The sequence below is a fragment of the Ornithorhynchus anatinus genome, chromosome 14 (assembly GCF_004115215.2).
Source record: "Ornithorhynchus anatinus isolate Pmale09 chromosome 14, mOrnAna1.pri.v4, whole genome shotgun sequence".
NCBI classification, from domain to species: Eukaryota; Metazoa; Chordata; class Mammalia; order Monotremata; family Ornithorhynchidae; genus Ornithorhynchus; species Ornithorhynchus anatinus.
In genome coordinates this window covers 38,395,244-38,405,728 of record NC_041741.1, presented here as the reverse complement: position 1 = coordinate 38,405,728, position 10,485 = coordinate 38,395,244, and the positions used below count along the sequence as shown (strand labels likewise).

Here is a 10,485-nt window from a genome sequence, read left to right as displayed (position 1 = left end):
ATGACACCCAGGAGGGGGATCCTTAATCCTCTGCCTTCCCCTCTCAATCCCCTCAGGTTTTCTGGCCAACGGTTGACGGTTGGGGGCCGTTGGCCAAGGAGGTTTGGGCGCGAAAACGGGGGGAACCGTTGGTCGCGCGCCTCGCCTCGTCGCGCGCCTCGCCTCGTCGCGCGCCTCGCCTCGTCGCGCGCCTCGCCTCGTCGCGCGCCTCGCCTCGTCACGCGCCTCGGGCCCGTCCTCTACCAGCCGTTAACGGCCACAGACCTGCCCACCGGAAGCCCCCTGACGCTCGCCTTTCCTCCATTTTACCTCCCGAAGCCCGACGTTCCTCGTCGCCCTCTTCTCCGGCCTTCAGCAGGTGCGGCGTTTTATTATTTCGGCATTTAACGGGAACGAGAAGCTCCTCGACCCACCACCCCCAGCCGCCCCCGGCAAGGCCCCGCAGGGTGGGGAGGCGCCAAGGTCCTCAGCGCTTCGCAGCCTCGGAGAGCTTGGAGTGAGGGAGACGCCCCTCGGCTTCTGGCAGTGTCGGCGTCTCCCAGCTTTCGGGGTTAAAAGCTCAGTGTGTGGGTGGTGGGATGGCGGCTGTGGCCCCTCGTCTTCCCGGCCCTTCCCCGATCATGGCCGTGTGAGATGGGTTATGTCTGTCCGAGCGGGGCTCTAAACTTTTTGGCCGCTTCAGGCCAACGGCTTCAGAGCCTGGGCTTGAGAGTCAGAGGTCATGAGTTCGACTCTCGGCTCTGCCACTTGTCAGCTGTGTGACTGTGGACAAGTCACTTCACTTCTCTGGGCCTCAGTGACCTCATCTGCAAAATGGGGATTAACTGTAAACCTCACGTGGGACAACCTGATTACCCTGTATCTACCCCAGCACTTAGAACAGTGCTCTGCACATAGTAAGCGCTTAACAAATACCAACATTATTATTATTATTATTATCATTTCGATCTCAGAGGGTCCCCCCAAAAGTTCGGTATTGTGGTTCTGACTCAAATCCTCTCCCAATTCCCGTTTTTAAGTGTTCCATAACCCCCTTTTCCCCTGGAATGAACATGGACAAAGTATTTTATTTGCTTGTTTTTAGGAGCTTCTCGGAAAGTACTAAAATTTAAAGAGTTTAAGCAGCAATGTGGCTTCTGTAGCTTTACTTTTTGATGGTAGAGCATGTTTTTTTTAAAAGATTTAGAGATTGACCCCAAAGATGCCTTGATCTTTTTTGAAACTTGAAATGTAAAGAATTCACTAAAATTTTTTTTTTTCAAATTTCAAAGTTATGCTACCTTAAAATAAAGAATAAACGCAATTTAAGTGATTATCGATATTTTTACAGTGAGAAATTCCTCCATAATGACAACCAACGGGGAAAACCCTTCAATGAAGTCTGATGAAACCATTATGAAGGAGCAGGATGCAGGTGCCTTTCAGGAAGAAGAAAATGAAGATCTGAGTGGATCACAGGAGGATGTTGAAAGAGGTAAAGTAGTTGCTACCTGTAATTTATTTATTATTTATGTATGTATATTAATGATCCTTTCCCCCTTCAGACTGTGAGGTTGTTATGGGCAGGGAAACGTGTCTTTTTTGTTATATCTATACTCCCAAGCGCCTAGTACTGTGCTCTGAACACAGTAAGCGCTCAATAAACACAATTGAATATAATGTATAGTAGATTGCAGTATTTAATACTACATATCTTCCTCTCACACTCCACCCCACCTCAATCAATAGTATTTATTGAGGGTTTACTGTGGTTTGAGCTCTGTACTGAGTGCCAGGAAAAGTACATTTCAACCAAGGTGGAAACACACAGTCCTTGCCCTCAAGGAGCTTACAGTCTAGTGGGAGAGAAATACATTACAGATAGGGAAAGCAGGGCCTATAAGGGTAATGTACAGAAGTGCTGTGGGGTTAGGTGAGTATTAAAGTGCTTACGAGGTCTGGACCCAAGAGCATAAACAGTGCAGAGAGCAGGGAGAATGGGGTGGGGGAGGAAAGAGGTTAGTCAAAGAAGGCTTCCTAGGGGGCATAAGATTAGTGGGCTTTTATTTGTTCCTAGCCCTCTTCAAAAGTCAGTAATGAGTACAGTATGCCTTAAAGTACAGTAGGGCAGATAATAATGATGTTGGTATTTGTTAAGCACTTACTATGTGCAGAGCACTGTTCTAAGTGCTGGGGTAGATACAGGGTAATCAGGTTGTCCCACGTGAGGCTTACAGTTAATCCCCATTTTACAGATGAGGTAACTGAGGCACAGAGAAGTGAAGTGACTTGCCCACAGTCACACAGCTGATGTGGCAGAGACGGGATTCGAACTCATGACCTCTGACTCCGAAGCCTAGGCTCTTTACACTGAGCCACGCAGCTAAACTGTAATCATCTCCATGGGTCATGGGTTCTGATCCCCACTCCTCCACTTGTCTGCTCTGTCACATTGGGCAAGTCACTTAACGTCTCTGTGCCTCAGTTACTTCATCTGCAAAATGGGATCAAGATTGTGAGCCTCATGTGGGACAGGGACTGTGTCCACACTGATTTGCCTGTATCTACCCCAGCACCTAAGTACAGTGGCTGGCATATAGTAAGCGCTTAACAAATACCATAATCAGTAACGATTATTATTCACCCCCATTGTGTGAAGTAAGTATGCCGTAAGGTTTCCTAAGAGACCTTGAGTTAAACTGAAAGATAACCTTATTAGAGACCTGAACTGTCAGGGCAGGCTCTTCATCTACCCAGATACCAAGCATCAGCTAAAATGAGATGGCACCAAGCAGATGTAGTTACAGATGGGTGGGGCTCACAGAGCTCTTTTTCTTCTCTCTTTTCTTGCCATCCATTGTAAAAGATTTCAGGTTTGGGTGGAATGGGAAATCATGGTATGATGGATAATGGCACTTTACTGTGCATAAGGTAGTTTCACCGAACAACTCCCAGCAGCCTCGGGAAACTGCTGATACTGCTGAGAAGTGAGCAAGGCTCTGGATTTCAGAGATGCACTTAATCAATGGAGAGAGATCGTATATTTCTGGGTTTCACAAACATCTTGAGGATTTTAAGGTCTCATTCAAAATACCCTCCAAGTATTCAATATTTCAAGATAGGATAGATTGAAGAGGAAACCATAATTAATGAACTTTTGTTATAGTCTTTGAATTTCTTGAACTTTTAATATATGAAGATTGAAGTACCAGGTAGGGAAAAAAAAAAACATTGACATTCTTGGATGAAGACCCAGAAATTAAAATAATTGTCCCAATAATATTTGGAACTTGGCATTTGGGGGAGTAGCTGTTTTGCAAACAGATGTCTACTGGTTTCCAATCCTGGATCTTCCAGGTCCCCAATGTATGACCTTGAAGAAGTCACGTAACTTTTCTGTGCCTCAGTTTTTTCATCAGTAAAGTTGAGGATTCACTTTAATCTGTTCTTCCTCCTACTTGGACTGTGAGCCCCATGTGGGACAGGGATTGGGTGTGACCTGATTTTCTCATATCTTGGCACATAGTAAGTACTAAATAAATACCATCATTTTTTTAAAACTTCTAAAATTTGAATCCCCTTCAGAAGTCAAAATAGAAATGCTATTTGTGCTTAAAAATGTTTCTTGGTAAGCAACTTGTATTTCCTCTTAAATAATATAAAACTGCTAGGTAACTTTCTGACTTTCAGTTGTTTCAACAGGAACATCTGCTGACCTGGCAAAATAAATTATTTTATGTTCTGTCATTTTAGGACAGACTTCAGTGGCTGATGAGACTGAAACAAAAAATCCTGGAGATATTCCTAGTGAAATGGATGAGGATTATTTGGGGTAAATTGCTTAGAACTTTTAAGTTGTAACAAGTAACAAACACTTTGACTTATAGTAAAATAGATTAGAATATTTATAGAATTTATCTTTTCCAAGATGCAGTAGCATATACTTTTATTTTCAATTTATAATAATGAAAAATATGATTCTTTTAGGGCTGAAATCCAAAGTTTGCTGGATGGATTTGAAGGTATGTTTTGAAAATTAATTATATTTTAAAAAATTGCTTTGTATGTAAACTATGTACCTTAAATTAGAAGTAGAAAACCATGGAACAAAAATAGTCAAATTTGGATCATAAGTTTTTGCATCCTTTTGACTATCCCAAAATTGGTAGGATGATAGAAATGATTATATGTCAGACGTTTGTCGTGAAGGACACAAAATCCCCATATGCTTTGAAAGTTGGCTGCCACTTACATCTGTTGCACCTTCCTAAGTGCTGCATAAAATAGTCACCCACAAATTAACTTCCCTCCCCTTCCCCAGTGCTGTGTTGTTCCGTTTGTACCCTTCTACAGTCTTTAATGAATCAGCAACTCCCAACTATTGTGACTCATTTGCACCCTCTTGCTTTTCCTCCCCCAAACTAACACTCTGTACAATTAGGTGGTGTAAAAAATATTTAATTTCCTCTAAAATATGAGGAAAAGGCAATTTTGTGAGTAAATAAGGTATAGTTTACACTTCCCTGCAGTGGAAGTTAGGTTCCCCAATAAACGTACAGTTAGCAAAAACACAATTAGTAAAGCTAAATTAAGTGCTTATGGATACCGTTATAGGACTAAAATGAATTAGCATTCTGAATCACACTGGATTAAGAAGATTTGTGCTCCAAAAAAGTTTCCTAAGCTTGTCTATGTTGTTCAGTTACTTAGGAAAATCACAATCACAATAATTTTTAAAAATTTGGTTTAAAATACTGTGTGCCCTGTCCTTAGATGTCCAATGTGCCTCATGCTATTCCTGTATTAATTAATGGATTACTATGTCAGTAGTTCATTAGCATTATACAGGGAACTGAACTGTAAGTAAATAGTTACAGTTAGGTTCCCTGAGAAATACTAATGAGCATCCATTAAAAAGAAACAATGAATAGGGTGCTGAGGCCAGCAAAAAAGCAAAATTGGCTTGAAATTGCAAGTAGCTTTGGCTACCAGTCACTCAAAAAATGTATGTACCCTGGTAGCCAAAATGGAAGGAGAATAATAATACCAGATACTCATTACCATCATCAATTCTGGCAAAGTTATGATTTCAGTTAGTACAGTTAGATGGTTTAAAAAATATTTAATTTCCTCTAAAATATCCAGATGAGGCAATTTTGTGAGTAAATGTGATACAGAGTTTACACTTCCCAGTTGTGGAAGTTAGGTTCCCTGATGAACCTAATGCTAGCAAAAACACAATTTTTTTCTTATTTTATGCTGTTCTGTCGTGTAAAACTAAATTAAATTCTTATGGATACCGTTATAGGACTGAAAGGAATTAGCATCTGTGCCCTCTTTCACATTGGATTAAGAAGATTTGTGCTCCAAAAAGTTTTCCTAAATTTGTTCTATGTTCAAGTAATTAGGAAAATCACAATTACAGTAACTTTTAAAATTCGGTTTAAAATACTGTGCATACTGTACTTAGATATCCATTGTGCCTTATGCTGTTACTGCATTAATTCATGGATTACTTTATCAGTAATTTATTAGCATTATACAAGGATCTGAACTGTAAATAAATAGTTACAATTAGGTTCCCTGTGAAATGCTAATGAGCATCTTGCAAAAAGAAACCCAATGAATAGGATGCTGAGGCCAGCAAAAGGTACAGTTGGCTTGAAATTGCTGGTTGCTTCATTGCTTCCAGTCACTCAGAAATATATATACCTTGGTAGCCAAAATGGAATTCAGAATAAGACTATATACTCATTACCGTTATCAGTTCTGATAAAGTTATGATTGCATTTCATTTATCTGAATTCACTTGTGATGTAAGGCTAAGTGTGGCTCTGAAATGGGTCTACATGGGTTCTAGATGGGGTTTCTCACATAGATATATAATTTGACAACCTAGCCATCAGTGTTTTTTAGCATGTCTTGCCCCGTCTTGGTGTAGAAGCAGATCAGTGGATATGTAGATTGGTGGATGGGTGGGTTTGTGTTTGCCTTTGTTCTTATTAATTTCTTCCCAACTCTGGGCAATGAGAAATAAAATCTCATTAATTCAGATCTCAGATTTTGAGCTCCACATGGGTGTAGGACCACATCTAATCTGTTTATTTCATTCAAGTTTTAGAAAGGGCCTGTCTGAAGCTAAAGAAGTCTTCAATCCACCTGAAACTATTTTTTTTAGAAGAAAGTTTTCAAATAGGGAAAGTTCATGCCTTGTGGAATCAATCGAGCCAGTACACTTTTACTCTGGTCTAATACTGATGATTCAACTTTAATGCCAATTTTGACTCCTGTGTAATAGAATTTAGCAAAATTAATTTACATAACGAGATTTTAACGACTGTCTATTTCAATGGAGGTGATACTAGCAAGATACTTCCTGAAGTGATGAAAAGATTGGAACAATATATTAAATCTTCACTCCAAGTGAGTACCCAGAATATTGGGCAACATGAGCAAGAAAAAAGGTAAGATTTGCAATGGGGTGCCTCTCCGTGGTGTTTTTATTTGATGATCAGCCCTGTTGCTTAATTGTTCTTCATGCCTACAAGTATTCTGGAGGGAGATAATGAGTTTTTGTGGGCCTTTATTTCTATGCAAAACACTTTGAGCCCAGTTCTCACCTAGAAAACACCATGGATTTAGCAGCAGCACACCCTTTTGGGTGAAAAGAAGCCTCCCTCTTCTTATTTCATATTATGCTCTCCAGACCCATACAACTTGGTATTTTGTTGACAACAAAAGCTAAAATCCAGTGTTAGGATTTAATGGGGTTGGTCTCACTATGGGGCAGATATAAATAGCCCATTTATTGGTCATGAAAATATGTGTACAGACTTCAGGTCTGCCTCAAATGTATTAATCGTATTTACTGAGCGCTTACTCTGAAAAGCACTGTGCTAAGCCAGTCTTAATCCCCATTTTACTGACGAGATCACTGAAGCACAGAGAAGGTAAGTGACTGGCCCATGGTCACAGTGTAGAGATGTAGTAGAGCTGGGATTAAAACCCAGGTCCCCTGCTCATAGGCCTGTGCTTTATCCACTAGACCACACTGCTTCTTTCCTCTCCATCCACCACTTTATCCTCAATCTTCACTGTCACTGCTAGGGAGATTTGTGTGTGGACCAAAAAGATTTGTAAAAATCAATAAATAGCACATTAGCACAAATGATTGTCTCCTTAATTTATACTCTGACCATAGACAAGGTTAAACTTGCTGATATCAAGTAGTAATACTCTAATGAAAGTGTTATAAACCTCAAAAAATCTCATGGTTTCTTCTGTAAGTTTTTGGGCTGCTTTGATACAGTCAGTTCTCCTACATGGGTAGCTGTGTTCTTAAAATACCCAATTTAGAGTGCCGGACAGGGACTGTACTCTGGCTAATTTTCTTGTATCTACCCCAGCACTTAAAATAGTGTTTGACACATAGAATGCACTTAAATACCATAAAAAACCTAGTGTCACCAAAAAATTGTGTTAGCATACTCACTTTGACCAGTGACACTCACGAGAGCAACCGTTTCTTCATTTACAACACCTGTGTTCACCGATTTGTGGATTGTGTTATTGTTTTATTACAGTATTTATTAAGCATGTACCATGCGATACATACACAAGGTAGATTCAAGATGGTGAGATCAAACACAATCTTTGTCTTACGTGGGACTCACTATCTTATCCCCACTGTAGGGAATAGGAAACTGAGGCAAAGAAAGGATAAGTAATATACCCAGTCAAACAGCAGGCCAGTGTTAGAGCTGGGATTAGAACTTGGACTCCTAACTCCCACAATATATAACCAGTATTCCTAATTCTTAGCCTTCAGTAGCATTCTATTAAAACAGTGTACTGCAAAGTTGTTAGAGGAGGTCCGGCTGTATTTATATCTTAATATTTACCAGAAATGTCTGTTTCATAGTGATAATAATAGCATCTGGTTACTTTGCATTTTCAGGGATGAGAACAAAGAAAACTCTTCGCAGGAGTTCCTGAATGCATTTCAGTACGAGGATGAGACAGTTCAGATATTTGAGGAATTGTACAAGAGTGTAACTGTAAGTATACCTTATTTCTTTTAAGATGAGTTTGCTATGTCTAAAATATAATCAGGACCAAAAAATATAGACAGCTCAGGACAGCGACTCTTTTGGGGGGTTGGTGGAAGACCATGGAAAAATTCCAGGTACAACTTATTTCTCTAATTCACTAGCTACATGATTGCTGACAAAAATGCCAGTGCACCTTATCGTTTTCCCTCAACAGGTAATCAGGAATCTTGTCGATCTGTGGTAGCTCACTTATACAGCTCAGTTCCATGGCCCTGCAGTTCAGAAGTACCCTTCTGGCACATATCCCAAGCTTTAATCCCTAGAGAGCAAAATGCAATTGGGTGTTTGTGCCTGGGTGAGAAAACCTCATTTTTGAAGGGTTTGGAGTGGTTTAAGTAGGACTAAATAGATATTTTAGAATGTTAGCCTTACTGTCGGGACATGCAGATCAAAAACACTGACTTGCAATCAAAGATGGTGGCCAATGACACTATTCACTGAAATGTGCCTATTTTACTATGTTGTGAGTTATGTTTTCTTTGGCCTAAAGTACAAATATGTCATCTCATCTCATGCAGCTTGAGCTCTGCATCCTTCTCAGTTGCTTTCAACATTATCCTGTGTTTTTGCTTATCAATCAATTAATGAATGTTTTTGAGCACTGTGTGCAGAGCACTGTATTAAGCACTTGGAAAAGTACAATATGGTAGAGTTGATAGAATTCAATTGAATTGTATTTTCTGAGCACTTACTGTGTGCAAAACACTGTACTAAGTGCTTAGGAGAGTACAACCGATCCCTTCCCACAAGGAGCGTACATGCTTCAGAAGGAAGTAGAAAAGATCCACCTAAGCCAGTCTGTGTATCATCCTCAACAGTGGTTTACCAAATAGATGAGGGCCCAATGCTGTCTGTGTTATGTTGAAATAGCTTGATGTTAACCAGAAGTCATGTGGGCAAGTCAGGGGCACTAGTCAGAGAGCAGGGTTGATTCCTGATGGTGAGGGGAGCCTGATGGATGTCCTGCGGCTGCTACTGCACTTCTGGGCTGAGGGTAAAAAGTGACTGGAGCAATAGGGAAGATTAACTAGGATTAAAAATAGAATACAGTAGCCTATCATCTTTAGATTATACATTATAAATTAGTGATGTCTCTCTCCCCCTCTAGGCCGATAAACTCATTGTGGGTAGGGAATGTCTACCAACTCTGTATTGTATTCTCCCAAGCACTTAATACAATGCTCTGCAAAAAGAAAGCACTCAACAAATTCTACTGATTTAACTACACAGGTGGTGGTGTGTTTCTGCAAGAACTCAACCCTCTGCTGTAGATGTAATTAAGAAATGTTAATCTGCCTATTCAAGGGATGAGTAAAAAAAAGGGCAAATTAAAAAAAACCCAAAGTTTCCAAGGCTCCAGCTGAATTTTCTTTTGCTAAAACAGAAAACATCACAACTACTTTTATGTTTCTATTTTAGGAACTGCTTTATCAACAAAGTGTTTCCCAACAATCAGGCGTGAATCAAGACATGTTGGATGCATTTAAGCAGAAGTATGACCAATTTATAAAGGTATGGTGAATTGTATTATTGCCATTTCCAGGGTGTGCAGCTCAGTAAAGTATCACAAATAATAATGTTGGTATTTGTTAAGCGCTTACTATGTGCAGAGCACCGTTCTAAGCGCTGGGTGGACACAGGGGAATCAGGTTCTCCCACGTGGGGCTCACAGTCTTAATCCCCATTTTACAGATGAGGTAACTGAGGCACAGAGAAGTGAAGTGACTTGCCCACAGTCACACAGCTGCCAAGTGGCAGAGCCAGGATTCGAACCCATGATCTCTGACTCCAAAGCCCGTGCTCTTTCCACTGAGCCATGGCAGGGTACACAAAACCTTTCCATGAAGCCTGTGGAGAAAATTAGCTTATGCCCCACTGGGAGTTTCTGGGAGATCCTGTTTCCCTGTATATTTAAATCTCCCAGGTAATAGGTGGATCTTTAACTGAAATGAGTCCATAAGTAGTTTATCAATCCACAAATCGGTAGGTACTAAGTAGCATGGGTCCAAAATCTAACATTTGGGTAGACTTCAGGGGATTGGAAATCTATGAATTTGGAGCTGAAGGAGTCCGATTTCATCTGGTTCTAAATCCAGTAATTTAGATAGACCTCCAAGATGGGAGGTGGGGGAAGGAAACACCCAGAAAGACCTGAACTCCTAGCACAGCCTGTCTTTAGGGAAGGTGTACTGATAGTCACCTACTTTACATTTCATGGAGTTCACTGTGGAAAAAAATCTTTGCAAATAATGGAACATTTCAGCAAAATGGGGGTTGCCAGTCCCCTTGTCCAGATGATGAAAGGCCTGCAGCCTGGATGGGAGAAATTAAGCAATCACCGTGCTGTTGAGACTTCCCCATCTAGGACTGGTGCAGGGGCTGAAGAGGCACCAGA

General features: G+C 40.6%; 1 protein-coding gene across 1 annotated transcript; it reads left to right on the top strand.

The window, feature by feature from the left end:
- On the top strand, positions 1-9,611 carry LOC100075461 (synaptonemal complex protein 3-like). Its single transcript, XM_029078671.1, has 7 exons — positions 1-358; positions 1,331-1,474; positions 3,733-3,811; positions 3,967-4,001; positions 6,335-6,443; positions 7,937-8,036; positions 9,510-9,611. The coding sequence occupies exons 1-7, from the start codon at positions 1-3 to the stop codon at positions 9,609-9,611; spliced, it is 927 nt and encodes a 308-aa protein (XP_028934504.1).
- The last annotated feature ends 874 nt before the right edge of the window (positions 9,612-10,485 follow it).